At 43.4% G+C, this 20,000-nt stretch overlaps 1 protein-coding gene across 1 annotated transcript in view; it reads right to left on the reverse strand.

Moving 5' to 3' along the window:
• Positions 1-20,000, reverse strand: part of BMP2K (BMP2 inducible kinase) — a 221,533-nt gene that overhangs the window by 78,317 nt on the left and 123,216 nt on the right. Inside the window, exons 3-5 of the mRNA XM_068233657.1 lie at positions 16,917-17,022; positions 12,578-12,720; positions 8,387-8,508 (exon numbers count right to left, since the gene is read on the reverse strand). Coding sequence (XP_068089758.1) covers positions 8,387-8,508; positions 12,578-12,720; positions 16,917-17,022 — 371 coding nt within the window. The remainder of the gene's footprint in view (positions 1-8,386; positions 8,509-12,577; positions 12,721-16,916; positions 17,023-20,000) is intronic.

Below are 20,000 nucleotides of genomic sequence, written 5' to 3' on the forward strand. Positions count from 1 at the left end.
CAGATAGCCTGTAGAACACCCTTTAGGACGCTGTACACAGTTTCCCTGTGTTTTACACTGTGCTGGAGACTAATTTTCAAACATGAGCCTGTACGGTGTCTGAAAAATGTGTGTGAAAACTGTGCACAATTTCTGCACCAACAAGTGAGAACCTGGCCATACTATTGGATTCCCCTATAAGCAGGATATCTCATGCTCCAAACCCCTCTCACAGATCCAAGAATGCCTATAATCACTATGCACACTGGGCAGAATAGTGAGATCATGTTCAACCTATTATCTCAAAAGGTGCCCATACACTTATCTATTTCCCCTAGCAGATTCAATCACTGTGAAGGAATCTGCCAGAATAAGAAGTTCCAACATGGCCACTCGTAATGATACATTTCAATCCAAAATCAATCAAAACTGTTGACTGTTCAGGACGGAAGACCTTACGTGAAAGGGAGCAGGTGGATGGTGGTATACTAGCAGCTGACTTGACGAAGCTTCCTCCGCTCTCCCCCCATAGTGCTCCCCTGAGGCTCTGCAGAGTGTTAGCAGTGGAGTGCATCCACCTGTCTAATGGATCGCTTCCTCCTCTGTCTTTGTCCCCACCAGGGTGTCGGTTTCCCAAGACCTGGTGTCATGTATTTTAAGTGACTACATATATGCTGCCGGGTCACAGGTGGCCAGAGGGGATAGAGACAGGACATAGGAGGAGTGTACAGACAGGACACAGGAGTATGTACAGACAGGTAACTGTTCTCCGCTGCCGACACTTTGCAGGGGCCTCATAAGAGCACTAGATGGGGGTGACTTTGTTGGTCAGAGAGGGATCTATCTGTTGGTTAAATTTGGTGGCCATTTACTAGTGTACAGTAGTCTGTGTACTGCTTTGGATACATCTATCATAAACAGGAATGTATGCAGGTTGCTAGTTCCATAGACAAGACCGCACACAAACAGGGTGTTGCGTAATCTGCCAGCTACGATGACTGTATTTTTTGACTGGGAAGACAATAGAATGTTTTAGTGACATATTACATTAGATGTCAGGCTACGATACAACACACTGATCTGACAGGTTTTCTTGCAAAAGCCTCCTTCAGCTCATACAGAGGTACATATCGAGGGAACAGTGAATGAAGATATTGACTACATAAAATGTAATGCTGAAAAAACACCAAACTCCACCACTGGTACTTGTGTAAAGGAAGCAAATAAAAAAAAAAAAATATATATATACTTTTTTTCCCCACACACGTGCTTACTTTTAAATGTACGCTTGCAAAGATAAATATATAACTGCACAGTGTACAAATATCCTTCCACAATCTCTAATATTAATGTTTTTATGCATGCATGTTTGTGAATGTGTTTTTATTCACATCAGTATACACTTCTGCTCATGATTGCCGAAATTCATTAACATTAAAATTTATGTGCATTTTGAGAAAAGGTTTTTGGGTTTTTTTTAAGAATGCAAACAGTAAAAACACAGCATGCACTGTAGCGTGAAAGCCAGCATAAGCACCTATGGTAAATTTGCATCCATAAACCAGTATGTGTGCAATGTGAAGCATAGAGTACATGAAAACTATGCTTCATTGCAACTGTTAACACACGTTATCCGGTACCATATAGCATGCCTTGTATTATTCTAATGGACTCCATCACAATACAGAGCTAACAAGCCGATGTAAACATATTTTACAATAGAATTGCACTGCATTAGCAATGTCATATTGTCTGATGCAGTGCACCAGTGTGAAAGTAGCTAATGCACATTCAACTCTGACACTAATCTACTGTTGCTTTGGCAGCAGTTTTGACACCTACAGATAACCCAGTTATTAAAAGGAACTTTACCCAAAAATTAGTAGTAAAAGGGAAAAAAAAAAAAAAAAAAAAAAAAATACATTGCCAAGTGAGAAGTTAAAAAAAAAATAGACGAGCCATCAAGAAATGATGGATATTCGCCATGCAATTTGTTCATGTTTGATCTACATTGAACCTGCACGTAATCATCTTTACTACTGGCAGACAACTGCCATTATCCATTATCTATAACCACAACCACTAACAATGTGATGGGCTTAAAAGGTGTTTTTTTTTTGTTTTATAGATGTACATATGCACAGAGGGAGATACTAGTTGCTTGGCAGTTGGAAACAGCTGTCATTTCCCACAATGCAACAAGGTTCACAGCAAGGAAACGGTCATGACCATGGTCATGGCATCACACTGTGGGAGGGGTTTCACCACAATATCAGCCATACAGACCCTCCTGATGATCTATTTGAGAAAAGGTAAAGATTTCTCATAGGAAAGGGGGTATCAGCTACGGATTGGGACAACGTTCAGTCTTGAGTTTAAGTTCCTCTTTAGAAGGCTACACCATGGCACCCCAACGTACAAGTATTATGCACCTTATCTATCAGTTCATGCAGGAGAACACCCTTTTCATAAAAATCTCTGACATGCACCACGAGGCTCCAAACATGCATACAGCAGCACTACCTTATGCATAAACAATAGGAATACCAGGGAAACCCGAATACGATGTAGATCAGTACGTAATAGAATTATTGTATTATACACTTCAATATGTTTAATAGTTAGCTAGACAGCTTTAGGAGGGATTATGCAAGCTTGTAAAGTAGATTTTTTAAACATTCAACGTTTGGCCTCTTGCACACTGTAAGCAAATCAGATTCAGATTCAGATTTTTAATCTGTTTTTACATCCGATTCCGATTCAGATTTTTAATCTTAACTGCATGCTGCATTTTTTGATCCATTTTTCTGTTGAATGTATTCAAGGAAAATCGGAAACGGAATCGGAAAACGGATTTGCAGTGTGCAGGGAGCCTTTTAAAGATCCACCATCTGAATTACTATGTTGGGTATGTGTTATGCATTTCATAGTATGTTTACAGTACATGATTTAGGCTAATTTCACACCAGGAGGCGTTAAGGTCGCATAACGTCCCCCTAACTCAACGCCTGGTGGTGCTGGATCTGGACGTCAGAGTGAGCCGCGTTGTGCAGCTCACTCTGGCGTCCGTGATGCGTACTCTTGTGCGCATGCGGCATCACGTGGTCCCCCCGGCCAATCGCCGCACAGAGCGGCTGCTCCAGGAAGTAAACACTGCACGTCATAACGTGCAGTGCATATTAATTAGCCATGTGCCTGGCCGCTCTCCGCTCCTCCCCAACATTACTGAGCATGTGCAAGCAGTCTAACGCGGCTCGGCCGCGTCTAAAGTACTGCATGCAGTACGTTGTCTTGTGACGCAGCGTTACAATGTAACGCAACGTCCGCACTGTGAACAGCCCCATTGATTTTTTATTACTGTGCGGTGGCCTGCGTTACAGGCTGCTCTAACGTGCGCCTGTAACGTCCCACTGTGAAACCAGCCTTAATGTTTCTATCCACCTGCATGGTCAGGTCTTATTTGAAAACTTTATCAGTAGTCATCTGCGTTTGTATTCATACACAAGCCATGATCACATTTTGGAACATGAACTTTAGCATTGCTTAGTACACAACCACTTGAGGACCACAGTCTTTTCGCCCCTTAAGGACCAGAGCTTTTTTCTCCATTCAGACCACTGCAGCTTTCATGGTTTATTGCTCGGTCATACAACCTACCACCTAAATGAATTTTCCCTCCTTTTTTTGTCACTAATACAGCTTTCTTTTGGTGCTATTTGATTGCTGCTGTGAGTTTTAGTTTTTATGATATTTATCAAAAAAGACATGAATTTTGTCAAAAAAATTATTTTTTTTACTTTCTGTGCTGACATTTTTCAAATAAAGTAAAATTTCTGTATACATTTTTTGTCCAAATTTATTATACTACATGTCTTTGATAAAAAAAAAAAAATCCATTCAGTGTATATTTATTGGTTTGGGTAAAAGTTATAGTGTTTACAAACTATGGTGCCAAAAGTGAATTTTCCCATTTTGAGGCATCTCTGACTTTTCTGACCACCTGTCATGTTTCAAGCGGTGCTAAAAATTCCAGGATAGTATTAATAACCCCAAATTACACCATTTTGGAAAGAAGACATCCCAAAGTATTCACTGAGAGGCATGGTGAGTTCATAGAAGATTTTATTTTTTGTCACAAGTTAGCGGAAAATGACACTGTGACAAAAAAAAAAAAAAAGGTTCCATTTCTTCTAACTTGCGACCAAAAAAAAAAATGAAATCTGCCACGGACTCACTATGTTCCTCTCTGAATACCTTGAAGTGTCTACTTTCCAAAATGGGGTCATTTGTGGGGTGTGTTTACTGTCCTGGCATTTTGGGGGTGCCTAATTGTAAGCACCCCTGTAAAGCCTAAAGGTGCTCATTGGACTTAGGCTGCAAAAAAGTGCCACACATGTGGGTGGGAGAAAGATCTCTGTAAATTACAATTGTTTGTTTGTCATTTTGCGACATTTGGTTTCAAGACTACTCCTCACGGTTTAGGGCCCCTAAAATGCCAGGACAGTATAGGAACCCCACAAATGACCCCATTTTAGAAAGAAGACTACCCAAGGTAAAAGATGTTCCAAAGAAAATCTTCTATGAACGGAATACCTTGGGGTGTCTTCTTTCTAAAATAGGGTCATTTGTGGGGTTCCTATACTGCCCTGGCATTTTAGGGGCCCTAAACCGTGAGGAGTAGTCTTGAAACCAAATGTCGCAAAATGACCTGTGAAATCCTAAAGGTACTCATTGGACTTCGGGCCCCTTAGCGCACTTAGGGTGCAAAAAAGTGCCACACGTGGTACCGCCGTACTCAGGAGAAGTAGTATAATGTGTTTTGTGGTGTATTTTTACACATACCCATGCTGGATGGGGGAAATATCTCTGTAAATGACAATTTTTTTTTTTTTTTTACACACAATTGTCCATTTACAGAGAGATTTCTCCCACCTAGCATGGGTATGTGTAAAAATACACCCCAAAATCCATTATACTACTTCTCCTGATACCACATGTGACACTTTTTTGCAGCCTAAGTGCTCTAAGGGGCCCAACGTCCTATTCACAGGTCATTTTGAGGCATTTGTTTTCTAGACTACTCCTCACGGTTTAGGGCCCCTAAAATGCCAGGGCAGTATAGGAACCCCACATGTGACTCCATTTTAGAAAGAAGACACCCCAAGGTATTCCGTTAGGTGCATGGTGAGTTCATAGAAGATTATATTTTTTTGGGCACAAGTTAGTGAAAAATGACACTTTGTGAAAAAAACAATAAAAATCAATTTCCGCTAACTTTTGACAAAAAAAATCTTTTATGAACTCGTCATACACCTAACAGAATACCTTGTGGTGTGTTTTCTAAAATGGGGTCACTTGTGGGGTTCCTATACTGCCCTGGCATTTTACGGGCCCAAAACCGTGAGTAGTCTGGAAACCAAATGTCTCAAAATGACTGTTCAGGGGTATAAGCATCTGCAAATTTTGATGACAGGTGGTCTATGAGGGGGCGAATTTTGTGGAATCGGTCATAAGCAGGGTGGCCGCTTAGATGACAGGTTGTATTGGGCCTGATCTGATGGATAGGAGTGCTAGGGGGGCTGACAGGAGGTGATTGATGGGTGTCTCAAGGTGTGATTAGAGGGGGGGGAATAGATGCAAGCAATGCACTGGCGAGGTGATCAGGGCTGGGGTCTGATAGCGTTCTGAGGGTGTGGGCGGGTGATTGGGTGCCCTAGGAGCAGATAGGGGTCTAATCTGATGGGTAGCAGTGACAGGTGGTGACAGGGGGTGATTACATGGCAGAACAGATGTAAACAATGCACTTGGGAGGTGATCTGACGGCGGGTCTGCAGGCGATCTGATGGTGTGGGTGGGTGATTGCCCGCAAGGGGCAGGTTAGGGGCTGATTGATGGGTGGCAGTGACAGGGGGTGATTGATGGGTGATTGACAGGTGATCAGTGGGTTATTACAGGGGGGATAGATGCATACAGTACACAGGGGGAGGGGTCTGGGGAGATTCTGAGGGGTGGGGGGGTGATCAGGAGCCCCCAGGGGGCAATTTAGGGCATTAAAAAAATAGCGTTGACAGATAGTGACAGGGAGTGATTGATGGGTGATTAGGGGGGTAATTGGGTGCAAACAGTGGTCTGGGGGGTGGGCATGGGGGGTCTGAGGGGTGCTGTGGGCGATCAGGGGGCAGGGAGGGGGGGGGGGATCAGTGTGCTTGGGTGCTTACCGTGGTGGCTGCAGCCTGCCCTGGTGGTCCCTCAGACACTGGGACCACCAGGGCAGGAGGCAGCCTGTATAATACACTTTGTATACAATACAATTACAAAGTGTATTATACACTTTGTAGCGGCGATCTAGCAGCTAGTAACCCGCCAACGCTTCCGAACGGCCGGCGGGTTACTGCGCAAGGGGGCGGAGCCTGTCGCCGGCGCCTGATCGCGTGGCGCAATCGGCGCATAACCACGTCCGCCACCGCCGATAGGCGTATTGCGGACGTTTGGGCCCAGCCCTTGCCGCCGCCCATCGGCTGTGGGCGGTCGGCAAGTGGTTAAAGGGAACCTAAACTGAGAAGGATATGGATTTTTATTTTTAAAATAATACCCGTTGCCTGACTCTTCTGCTGATCCCGTGTCTCTAAATACTTTTAGCCACAGCTAAACGCCCCTTTGTAGATGCGCCCAAGACATCTGGCGCATAATGCACCTGTGCAGTAGTATTGTGCGCATGTGCAGTACACTCCCCGGTGACGTGGATATGCATATCATGCTTGCACGCACATGCACATCTTTTACAGGTTGCCAGTGGGACACGGAGGAGGACCGGAGCTACAGCGAGGGACCGACATTACTTCTTGGTGGTGGAAGAAACCCCAGGTAAGCATAGATTAACCTATTCATCTTGGGAGTCCTTTAAAAACTTATTTACACTTCACTGATGCTAATTGATATTATTGCTGGGTGCAGGAAAATTATCAAAGTGTCTTGTAATTAAGTAACTGTGGTGCAAACAAATTAGAGAAGCTCTCTGCCTCCCTCCCTGGATAAAACAGAAGCTGTTTTGCATTATCTACACAGCTTGATATACCTCTAGTCATTCTGATTTGAGCATGGCAAAGATAATGTTATTAATTTGCTCCTAAGTAAAGTAGACGTTACAGTGTTACCCCTCTCAGTAACTTGAAAACCATTTATATTTTTTTTTGCCATTAGGATTATGCGGTTTTTAATGGTTTAGAGTTAGACCATAGATGAGATGTGTTTCATACAATCCAGGCAGGAGAATGTACCTGACAGTCACTATCTAGAACAAGTAACAGCAGCCATGCAAATGTGATTTTTAACTATTAAAGAAATTAATAATTTCTAAACATTACACTACTATTAACTTCCTGTATAGGAGTAAAAAAAATGACAACACATTTTAATCATACACATAATGCTGCTTTACGAAAACATAAGTGTGGATTACAGAGACTGCCACAAATGAAAAAAACTGACAGTAATAAGATGCTCTACTAAAAGCGCTTTTCTTCATTCACTAAGGTGGTGCAGACCCAATCTTGAAGCTGTTGATTGTGTACCCCTGGAGGCATTGGGGAAGGGGTCTGGGCACACCAGTTGTTACGATGTGGGTGTTCCTCTATGATTCAGATAAATTGACTAGTTTAATCACACACTTTTGGTGTAATTTTACTCAAAAATGTCACAAAAACAATGCAGTACAAAACCAGTCCATGATTTGTTTGCATAGGACTACGGTCAGTGACATTGCTGCTACTTGCTCAAAAGCAGAATACAAAAAAAAAAAAAAAAAAAAAAAAAAAAAACACCCTCCCGATCAATTTATGATCAATAAAACAAACCAAATATCATTCAAAATGTAAAAAAACAAAAAAACCATTGGCCCTATTTACAATCTTGCATATTGTACGACGTTTTAACCTTGCCAGCTGAACCCAAATTCCCACAACTGAGTTAATCTAATCAATTATTAAGGGCCTGTGTGGTCTCTCAAACTGAAAGAGAAACTAATTTAAAGCCAATCAAGCAAGAAAATCCCCCCCGAAGTGCAGTTGGACCCGCTCAGTCGGAAAACAGCAAGCACAATCAAATCCATGGTACTGCACATGCACAAGCCGTCGACGAGCATATTTTCTGGAGGGACAACGGAGGAACGGCTTGGAGGAGCGGGGGGGGGGGGGCGGAGTCTCTGGCTCATTCAGAGGCGTCTCTCTATTGCGGTAAGTACCCAAATTGGACACCCCCCCCCCTACAGGTTCCCTTTAAATATCAATTTCAAGTTGTGCTCAAAGATTAATTTATTATTATGTTTTAAAAAGCTCCAACAGAACATTAAATTAAAAAACAAAATGAAGTACACATATGCTGCTTGAGCCAGTCTTTATTTTCAACTTACTTTTTAATCTCCTCTTCTACAATGTTCACACCATCTTTCTGAGGGTTAAGAAATCTATTTGTTGCACTTCCGAAGTCACATAACACATAATTCCCATTGTCATTTAGAAGAATGTTCTCAACCTTAAAAGTAAAGAAAATACATTATCTGTTGCACACAAATGGTAACATGTTAAAGTGGATCCGAGATGAAAAACTAACTACAACAAGTAACTTGTCTATACAGTGGGTTGCAAAAGTATTTGGCCCCCTTGCAGTTTTCCACATTTTGTCACATTACTGCCACAAACATGATTCAATTTTATTTGAATTCCATGTGAAAGACCAATACAAAGCGGTGTACATGTGAGAAGTGGAACGAAAATCATACAGGATTCCAAACATTTTTTTTTCCAAATAAATAACTGCAAAGTGGGGTGTGCATAATTATTCGGCCCCCTGAGTCAATACTTTGTAGAACCACCTTTTTCTGCGATTACAGCTAACAGTCTTTTAGGGTATGTCTCTACCAGCTTTTCACATCTAGAGACTGAAATCCTTGCCCATTCTTCTTTGCAAAACAGCTCCAGCTCAATCAGATTAGATGGACAGCGTTTGTGAACAGCAGTTTTTCAGATCTTGCCACAGATTCTCAATTGGATTTAGATCTGGACTTTGACTGGGCCATTCTAACACATGGATAGGTTTTGGTTTTCAAGCATTCCATTGTTGACCTGGCTGTATGTTTAGGGTCGTTGCCCTGCTGGAAGGTGAACCTCCGCCCCAGTATCAAGTCTTTTGCAGACTCCAAGAGCTTTTCTTCCAAGATTGCCCTGTATTTGGCTCCATCCATCTTCCCAACAACTCTGACTAGCTTCCCTGTCCCTGCTGAAGAGAAGCACCCCCAGAGCATGATGCTGCCACCACCATATTTGACAGTGGGGATGGTGTGTTCAGAGTGATGTGCAGTGTTCGTTTTCCGAAACACAGAGTTTCGCATTTTGGCCAAAAAGTTCCATTTTGGTCTCATCTGAACAGAGCACCTTCTTCCACATGGTTGCTGTGTCCCCCACATGGCTTGTGGCAAACTGCAAACGGGACTTCTTATGCTTTTCTGTTAACAATGGCTTTCTTCATGTCACTCTTCCATAAAGGCCAACTTTGTGCAGTGCACGACTAATAGTTGTCCTATCGACAGATTCCCCCACCGCAGATCTCTGCAGTTTGTCCAGAGTCACCATGGGCCTTTTGACTGCATTTCTGATCAGCACTCTCCTTGTTCGGCCTGAGAGTTTAGGTGGACGGCCTTGTCTTGGTAGGTTTACAGTTGTGCCAGACTTCTTCCATTTCTGAATGATCGCTTGAACAGTGCTCCGTGGGATGTTCAAGGCTTTGGAAATCTTTTTGTAGCCTAAGCCTGCTTTAAATTTCTCAATAACTTTATCCCTGACCTGTCTGGTGTGTTCTTTGGACTTCATGGTGTTGTTGCTCCCAATATTCTCGTAGACAACCTCTGAGGCCGTCACAGAGCAGCTGTATTTGTACTGACAGATTACACACAGGTGCACTCTAGTCATTAGCACTCATCAGGCAATGTCTATGGGCAACTGACTGCACTCAGACCAAAGGGGGCTGAATAATTACGCACACCCCACTTTGCAGTTATTTATTTGTAAAAAAACGTTTGGAATCATGTATGATTTTCGTTCCACTTCTCACGTGTACACCATTTTGTATTGGTCTTTCACGTGGAATTCCAATAAAATTGATTCATGTTTGTGGCAGTAATGTGACAAAATGAGGAAAACTTCAAGGGGGCCGAATACTTTTGCAAACCACTGTATATCTTATCTAAAGTTTAGATAGTTTACACAGCATATCTAGCAGCAAACTGCTTCAAATGTTTATGATTATTTACATACAATGAGGGCAGCCATGTTCTGTTTGTCACATTGTCACAGGCTGAGGGCTGGAGATGCTATCAGCTTGCCTGTGTGTAAATTCAGTCCCCTCTCCTCCTCTGCCTCTGAAATTAATGGCTAGTAATCTCCTCCTCCTCCTGCCCAGACTGAGCTCCCATAAGCCCTTGCTACATTGCCAAGGCAAAAAAAGGAGCTATGGGCAAGGCTTGTTTAGTTTATAGGGAATTAGAGTATTAAAAGAAAACAAAAAAAAAGTATTTGGCTTGAGGAATGCCCTATAAACTATATGAAAAGAACACAATTATGCAATGAGTAAACGTTTATCTCGGATCCACTTTAAGTATAAAATGGGTGTTCTGTTGATTTTTACAACACAAACAGTGGAATTACAAATTCCCCCCTCTGTTCAAATAGATATGCTGCTACAGAAAAAAAAAAAAGTACATGTAATGTCAATAAGCTTATTTTCACTTTACCCTGGAGCCTTATGTGATTGGACCAACAGAAATCAGATAAGTTTGTGAAGCCAATAAACCAAGGTTTCTATCTCTGACTAACGTGGCATCTGAAATGATCCTGAGAAGCAGACTAGTCAGATACTTCAGACAACATATAGGTAAAATGTCATGATGGTCATCTTAGGCATGAAAGCTCCATAAAGACAGGAAGCACAATACAGTCAACAAATAGAGACTAGGAGATATGCAGAGTAAACGTGTTAAAAGCCAGTGGAAACAGCACTGTAAACTGGATTCTCAGACAACCAAACAAGTGGGAAAAAAAAAACTATTTGAGGTTTCTTTGCTCCCCATAAATTGGGACTGGAGGTATAACCTGAACCTTAAAATTTTCAAAATCCGCAATGATGCATCCTTTTTCCTTTATAGTCTTGCCTGGGACAAGTGTTTGCATTTGAAAATGTTCTTCTTGCATGTGAGATGCTACCATTTCTGATATTCTCTACTAATCTGCTTTCACTCTGCTGGGCCCATCTTCTCCCTCAGTGACCAATTAGGAGCACAGTTGATTTTTCTGCTCACTTCAGACATTGCAGGAGAAAACAGTCAAAATCCTGACAGATTCCAGGTGTAAAGAGAAAAAGAGTGGTAAAAAAAAAAAGAAGGGCTTTTTACAGACTCCTTAGTTTAATATTTACCATGCTTGTGGAGTTGCTACAAAAATACTCCGACTCCAACTCCACAGCCCTGAAAGTAACTACAAGCAACATGTAGTAGTGTAAGGCTCTGTTCCCACTAGAGCAGAAAACTGACTTATTTTCTTTAATTCTCTAGACATTGCTAAGCGGTGAGTGAACGGCTCCTATGTTATAGATAGGAGATGTTCACACTGGTCCACACTTGTTATGCTGCCACAGATCTGCAGGATCCGTGGCAGTAAGCAGACCGCACTTCTGTGCAGTTTGCGATATCTCGGGCCAGCGGATGCATGCCCTATATAGCCTACGGGAGAGCCCATATGCCCTTGGCTCCAGCCACATTATACATTATATTGTTCGATCCCGCTAGCCGCACGTGATGCGGAAGTCAGGTGGTAACGGAGCCTCAGAGGAAACAGCTCCAGGGCCAAGATATCTGCAGCATAAGGGGCATAATTTCTGATAAAAGGGCCCTGAAATGTTACACTACTTTTACCTGTGATGTTAGACTACCTATGTAACCACAATCACATTTTAAAATTACTTTACCTAAAGTAACATTTGTTGTTTTGACAAATCTATTTCTTTGGTTAACACCCTTAATGACTTACTATATAGATAATTTTTTTTTGCAAGAAAACTATCTATAGTCAAACCATGTACAGATATACGATTGTCACCTGACAGGGATCAGCACTCAATTCCTCAACTGACAGTTCAGGGTTGAGTTCTGTGCAGACGCATGGCTCGCCTGCAGGCTAGCAACATGTTCTGTTGTTAAGGAGGGGCAGGAAAGCCAGCTGCACTACACGACGGAGCAGGGTGAGAGAATAATAACCATGACTCCAACCAGCCACCTTGCTTGAGAACCATCTAGCGTTTGTACATGGCTTTAGTCAATACATGAATTACCTAATGCGACTTTTGTTGCTGTGAAATTTAGTAAAATTTTAAATTTGCATAACTAAACACTGGGTCACATCTCAATATTTTAGAAAACCAAATGACAAGCCATTTGCACAATGAATACTTACGTAAAGACAATACGTGAATTAAGCTTTACATCTCAATTTTTCGTCAATTACTTATGCAATGGAAAATGAAGGACTGAGAAAAACTGAATAAAAAGGTTTACCTTCAGATCTCGATGCACTATTGGAGTTTTGCATTGATGAAGTCTTGCAACCGCTTCACACGTATCACAAAATATCCTCAAGACCTCGGCCTCCGTGAACCCAGACTGCAACCTCTGATTCATCTGATTCACCACTTGTCCAGCTGGAAAGCAAAATGCACTCTAAGTACAAAACAAAGCAGCCAATCTTATAAAACCATGGGTAATTGTATTGAATAGATTACACAATGAAAAATTATACTGGAGATTTTTGGTAAGAAAACATAGTGCATTTGTTTTATGTAAAAAAAAAAAGTTTACAAGTAAAGAAAAAAAAATTAAGTTCTGTATATTCTAAAATGGAAATCAATATAAGAAATGAAAATCTGATGTTTTAGCAAATTAGCAAGTTCAAAATGGCCTCAACATCCTGCAGCACTTTTTTGTAAGATCGCCATATTTGCTGCACACATATGTTTAGCTCCAGGGCCGGATTTACCATAAGGCCCACTAGGCACGTGCCTATAGGCGGCCAGTTAGTGAGAGGCGGGCCAGTATTCTCCCAGTGTGTCCCCTTGTCGCGCTCTCTCTCTCTCTGAAGAGAGCAGAGTGCCATTAATATATTTAGAAGCATCGGCTGGAGAGGCGGAGCTCCGTGGGCACATTCCTCCCCGCTCTGATCGCCCTCCGCCGTCCTGAAGTAGCAGTCCCCGACAACGGCGCCCTCCTGTCACATGCCGCGGCTGTCATCAAAGAGATGACCAACGTGGGCCCGTCTGTAGTGTTAGCGTTGCTAGGCAACACTGCAGGAAGCCAGCGCCTCATGGGAGAGAGAACCCGGCTTCCTGCTGTTGGAGGACTCTGACTGTGCGGTGCGTGCGAGGATAGGAAGAGCAGGCTGGCTCTGTGAATGTGCACAATGCAGGTATTTGCATCAATTATCTTACCTTCTCCCTTCGGCTCAGTAAAGTGACACACATCCTGTCACGCCTAACCTCTCTCTGCTAACTTCACTATCTGTGGCGGGAAAGGGGAGAGTAGGAGAAGAGTTCCACAGACTGCTTGTGTGAATCAAAATGCCCTGTGTGACAGACAACTGTCCGCCTGAACTTAGCCAAAGAGAGAGAGAGGTCTGTAGTCTGTCCGGAGCCAGGCCAGCTGCCAGACCACTGTGCTACTGTGTAAGGGCCAGGGAGCCATCAATCATCCTGGCCAGGAGGGCACATGTAGCTGACCATGACTGCACACGGAGAGGAAGATGGGTAGAAGACAGCGCTGCACAGAGAGGTACTAAAAACCAGAGGACAGGGGACCAGAGACCAGACTGCCTGAAAAGAGACTGACAAAAACTGTCCTCAGTGGAGCTCACAAACTAATCCTACCATAGTCTAATGCAGTGGTCCTCAAACTGAGGACCGCGGGACGAATGTGGCCCCCTGATGTTTTTTGAATGGCCCCAACACACAAAATGTATTACTGATAGATGCGGTCGGCTACATCTTTAAATACTGGGGGTCCGCACATAGAATAGCAGTGCTGGCATAAACCCTTCCACATGGAAGCCAGAAAGCAGTAATTCGCTGGTTTCCAATGAAATTCCACATCAGGTGACACTGCTGTCCACTGCAGGTTGTCACCTGGGTTTGCTTCACTGTCTGGCCCGCAAAGACTTTTACATCATTTAATGTACACTCCGGCCCCCCAGCTGTCTGCAGTATGTTGACCCGGCCCTCAACCCAAAACGTTTGAGGACCCCTGGTCTAATGTACTACCATATTATTATTTTATATAGCACTGGCATCTTCTGCAGCACTCTACAGAGTACATAGTCATGTCACTGACTGTCCCCAGTGGAGCTCACACTCTAATCCTACCATAGTCATAGTCTAATGTCCCACCATATTAGTATTATGTATTTATATAGCACTGACATCTTCTGCAGCACATTACAGAGTATATAGTCATGTCACTGACTGTCCTCACAGGAGTTCACATTCTAATCCTACCATAGTCATAGTTTAATGTCCCCCCATATTATTATTATTATTATGTATTTATATAGCACTGACATCTTCTGCAGCACATTACAGAGCACATAGTCATGTCACTGGCTGTCCTCAGAGGAGCTCACAATCTAATCCTACCACGGTCATAGACTAATGTCCTACCATATAATTATTATGTATTTATATAGCATTGACATCTTCTGCAGCACTTTACAGAGTACATAGTCATGTCACGTCACTGACCGTTCTCAGAGGAGCTAACAATCTAATCCTACCATAGTCATAGTGTAATGTCCTACATATTTTTTTCATCATTCTTTTGTTCAGTGCATAATCTTCTGCGCAGTATTAGCACAGTTGAGCTCTTTGCTCACCTGTCCTGCCTGCGTATTCCTTCCTGTGTGCTGCTGTCTTCTAGTGACCTAGCAGCATGTATGCACTCGCGTACCCCGTCAGTTCATGGGGGTCACTCCGTGCACCGAGAGAGAGGACAGCACAGAGGAGAGGTGAGTGAGACCGCTCTGCTTTGGTAATACCCTGCATTTAACCCCAGGAAGACCTGCATTAGGAGGGAAGATGCATCACAGGCCTGTCCCCAATCTACCAGCAAGGAACTGTCCTGCCCTATCGGTAATGTCAGTTGATTTCCACTAGAAATTGATCAAAATTACGATCGGGCAATATGTTAGGGCAACTTTGGCAGGTTCATAGTGTAAAGGGATCTTACATTTTACATTACATTTCTAGGAAGTGGGAAGCATTTTGATCGTGTAGAGTCTTCCCAAGTCCTCCTGGCCCCCATTGTTGCTGTATCTGAAAGGAGCATGTTTGATATGTTATGCTGCCACACTCCTCTTTGTGCTTGCACAAGTACACTCAAACCTGCGGAGTAAGCCGGAGCTGCTTGTCCACGAGTCCTAGGTAGTGGTGGTGGTCTGGAGGAGGACGTGAGAAGCCTCTGGAGGTGGGGGGGGGTGCACTTTGGAATCTCTTCCTCTGTTGCAGGATTATTATCTGGGTTGCAGTTGTATTTGCTTGTTGCTAGTAATATCAGCCTTTATTTGGTAAATTCTACATTTCGTTGGCGATATCTGCATTGTTGGTATGCTCTACTTGTCTTTGGTAATATCTACATTACCTTGTGTGGTTTCATGTAATAAAAATGGGCGTGGTTGAGGGGTGTGGCCTGTGTTAAGGGGTGGGGCTTAGGGCACCAGACCTTATGTGCCTATAGGCTCCTGAGCTGTAAATCCGGCTCTGTTTAGCTCTATATTAAAAATGTTCATTCCATCTATCAGAAGCCTGCGTCAAACTTTGAAAAAACAAAACAAAAAAAAAAACTAAAATTGATATTCTTTGCAACTCCGACAACAGATCTCTACTCTGAGTCTACTCTGTTTGGATTAGAAGGGTTTGCTATTACTTATTTTAGAAGCCTGGACTAATCCATTGGCTAGCAGCAAACTTTGACATTCCTATATCTTCATTTGTTAGAAAAGCAGTGGTTTCATAATCACAAAGAAATCAAGCTGCAATAATGTTTGCCCTCAGTTCTTGCAATAGATACACTGATTGAGTTCAATACTGAGCTAAGAGGAGGAAAGGATCTGGATCCCATAGAGTCTTCCAGCCCTCTCTCCATGCTGTAGTTCCACCACTGACACCATTTACAATTTGTGCCTTCTGATATCCTCTACAAGCTTTGGAAGTACTCACGTCCCCGAGTACTTCCAAAGGTGGGCACATCTGGGAGCCTAGACTCACGTAAATGTTCTCTGACGCCTACACGAGGAGTCCAAAGGGTTATTCAACTGAGCTGGTCAGATAACTTCACCAGGGAAAAAATCAGTGGAACAGGGCCATGGACAGAGGCCCAGGAAAGATCTATGGGATCCAGTACATTCCCTCTCGTTAGCTAAGCATCTAACTTTATTTTTTTTACTTTAAAGTTAACCTGTAACATTAAAAAAGGAAATAGATACTTACCTCAAGAGGAAGTCCCTGGATCTTAAAGAGGCTTCCTCGTCATCCTCCCCAGACACCTTTCACTGCTGGGCCCACCGATGTGTGGCCTACATGCACATGGGCTCTACCACCATCCCACTTGGGCTCTGGTGGAAACAGCCGAGTAGACACGTGCTACTGCGCAGTAGTATGGACCTGATCTGGCAATTGCTGAAGAGAGCCAAGCTGGATGGAGTAAGCGTGCATGCGCAAGGCTCCGATGGAATGGGACTGCTGAGGATGACGAGATCCAGAGGCTTTTCCCTCCTGAAGCAAGTTTCCCCTGGGGCACTTTTTTTTTTTTTGCTTAAAGTTTCCCTTTAAGGAGATGGGGGAAAAAAAACCCTTACCTCTGCAATACTCCATGAGGATGAGGATCTCCCAGACATTATCATTGGCAGAGTTAATGGCACAATCTATATATCCAACAATATTTTTGTGTCCCGATAACTCTTTCTGAAAGAGGGAAAAGAAAAGAATAAATAAATAATTCTATACCCAAATTGAAACACTGTCAGAAAACCAAATATCTACAATATAAAAAAAAAAAAAAAATCATCAGTATGTAGAGCTGTTTAACTACCCAACAACTGCATCACGCCAATGGGCGTGACCGCGGCAGCCCCAGGACCGCCTAACGCCAATTGGTGTCAAGTTCTGGGGCCAGCTACTGCAGGAAACTGCGCGCTTGGGAGGCGGAGCTCCGCCCCGCCTTCATTCTCCGAGCGGAGACTGTTAGATGGCGATGCCGCAGACTAATAACTGTGTACAGTGCTGCGATCTGCAGCAGCGCTGTACTAGGGACAGTCGTGGGACACTAGAGAGCAACCGGCTCTCATAGGCAGAAGCCTATGACAGCTGATCGCCAGGATTGTCTGGCTGGGGGGGGGGGGGGGGGGGAGGGTTTTCAAAGTAAAAAATAAAATAGACAAATATTTATAAAAAAAAAAAAAAAAAAAAAAGTAAAAACACACTGGGGGGGACTTGGGGGGGCATCAGACCCCACCAACAGAGAGCTTTGTTGGTTGGGAAAAAAGGGGAGGGGGAGAAATCACTTGTGTACCGAGTTGTGCGGCCCTGCAGCGAGGCATTCAAGCTGCAGTGGCCAATTTCCACAAAAATGGCCTGGTCTTTAGGGGGGTTTAGCACAGTGGTCCTCAAGTGGTTAAATGCGATAGTCTTGCCAGATTTTACAGCAAAAGAAGCACATTTTAGTAAAGCCAAACATACTATTCAATCTATGGTAAATCAAGTTAAACGGTCAATACCAGATATTTACTTAAAGAGAAACTCCGACCAAGAATTAAACTTTATCCCAATCAGTAGCTGATACCCCCTTTTACATGAGAAATCTATTTCTTTTCACAAACAGACCATCAGGGGCCGCTGTATGACTGATATTGTGGTGAAACCCCTCCCATAAGAAGCTGTGAGTACCGTGGTACTCCTGGCAGTTTACTGTCTGTGAACCTTGCTGCATTGTGGGGAATAGCTGTTTACAGCTGTTTCCAACTGCCAAAAAAAAGCATACAGAAGCTACATCACCTGCCAACAGTAAAAATGTCACCATGTAATAAATGTCAGAATGTAAATCAGGAATTTAAAAGATTTTACAATGGGCAAACACTGATTAAATAATTTATACATAATTATTGTAAAAATGAAGCACTTTTTTTTAAATTACATTTTCACTGGAGTTCCTCTGTAAGGGAGGCATACATCTAGCGATGATGGGCAGATTCAACAAAGAGAAAAATCTCTCTCTAATGGAATCTGAGAGAGATCTGTCGGCTGCCCATACACCACAGGCCGATTCCCGATCAATTTCAAGCTAAAATCGATCCGGAATCAGCCCTGATGCCACCTTTCTGGCCCAACACTGTTCTCCCTAACATTCAATGCGACACCCCCCAACACACACACTGCAGCTGTCTGCTGTTGGCTACGTCCTCCATCCATACATGCATCCCACATGGTTGACGGCATAACGTGGGTGCGTGTGCGACGTCACACACGCTCAGGTTGCTATGGCAACCACGTGGGGAGCGTGTATGGACAAAGGATGGAACCAGTGGCGGACACGGACAGGTAATGTATAGTGCACTGGGCACTGCGGGGGGCACAATGAACATTTCCGTTTCAAAATGCATTACAGCAGCCACTGTCAAAAGTTGTGCTGTAAACCCCAGAACAGGAAGCCTGTGGGTCCCCTCTGCGCATGCGCAAGCTTCCTGGCTTTTTCCTACAATGTTCCTTTTCCACCTGCCACGCGTCATATGAGGGGAAGAGAACAGAGGAGCATGCGCAGAAAGGTCCTGCAGGCTTCCTGTTCCAGGGATCACAGTGCAAATTTTAGCAGAGTCACTGCTGTAACGCATTTGGAAACTGATGAACCAGCAGGCAGAGAGCTTATTGCGGGGCAGGGTGAGTGAGGGGGCAAAACCAATTATACGTGGGTAGGCTTAAATGCATACCCAGGGCTACATCTCAGGGTCCCTTTAACTAACACCCCACCCCTCGTCTTTATTAACGTGAAATGGCACTTGTTAATAAGAAAAAAAGATGACATGACACACATTAGTGGTACACAAGTCGTTCTGTAATAGAATGTTACTTAAAATGATATTTCCGTTTCAGTTTGCAACCTGCTGTGCATGCTTTTAAAGTACCTGAATGCTCAAACAGCAATATTTGTGAGCAAGAAATCTGTACTTTCTAGTACTATACGTAGAATATAGGATGCCAAGTAAAACCCTGGAAACTCTCTCCTACCTGAGCCCAAAATTAGCTGCAGACATGAGAATGCATTGCACCTCTGGAAATGTATAACCTGTTCTAATCAGGACACCCCTAACATCCACTTTCCTGGTAGAAAGGCTGAGTTACCGTTTACAGGACCAAGACTATTTTTAACTATGCCGCAGCTAGAGACGTTCTATGATATGCAAATAAATCTGAGTGGATGCAGAATTATGGTGTTTTTGATGACACTTTCTGCACCTTGAAAATGGACCTAATACTACCTTAAAAAGAGCCCAACGTGGGCTCATAAGATTTTTAAAAAATTATGCTACATGATCCGGGCAGCTGAGCGAATCAGGTAGCCGGCAAAACCGCCGCTTCGACCCGTTTTCACTTTTGTGACTTCTGAGTCACAACACTGGAAGGAGAGAGCGCTCTCTCTCACAGCAGCGTGCAGGGGGGCTGGAGAGCGGCAGGGGTGCGGCCAGGGAAAGACAGCTGCCCAATGGAAGCTCTGGAAAACCTGCAGGAACAGACGTTTTCAACAGTGAATCCTTCCCTATTTAGGTTCTGAGATAGTGAAAAATATTGTCGCTAACCGTGGTGGGCTATAGGGCAGCGGTGGGGCAGTGATCGGTGGTGTGAGGACAAAGATGCACGTAATGAGAATGAGAACTTGTCTATGTGTCTAA

Source organism: Hyperolius riggenbachi, chromosome 1 (genome assembly GCF_040937935.1).
Source record: "Hyperolius riggenbachi isolate aHypRig1 chromosome 1, aHypRig1.pri, whole genome shotgun sequence".
Taxonomy (NCBI): Eukaryota; Metazoa; Chordata; class Amphibia; order Anura; family Hyperoliidae; genus Hyperolius; species Hyperolius riggenbachi.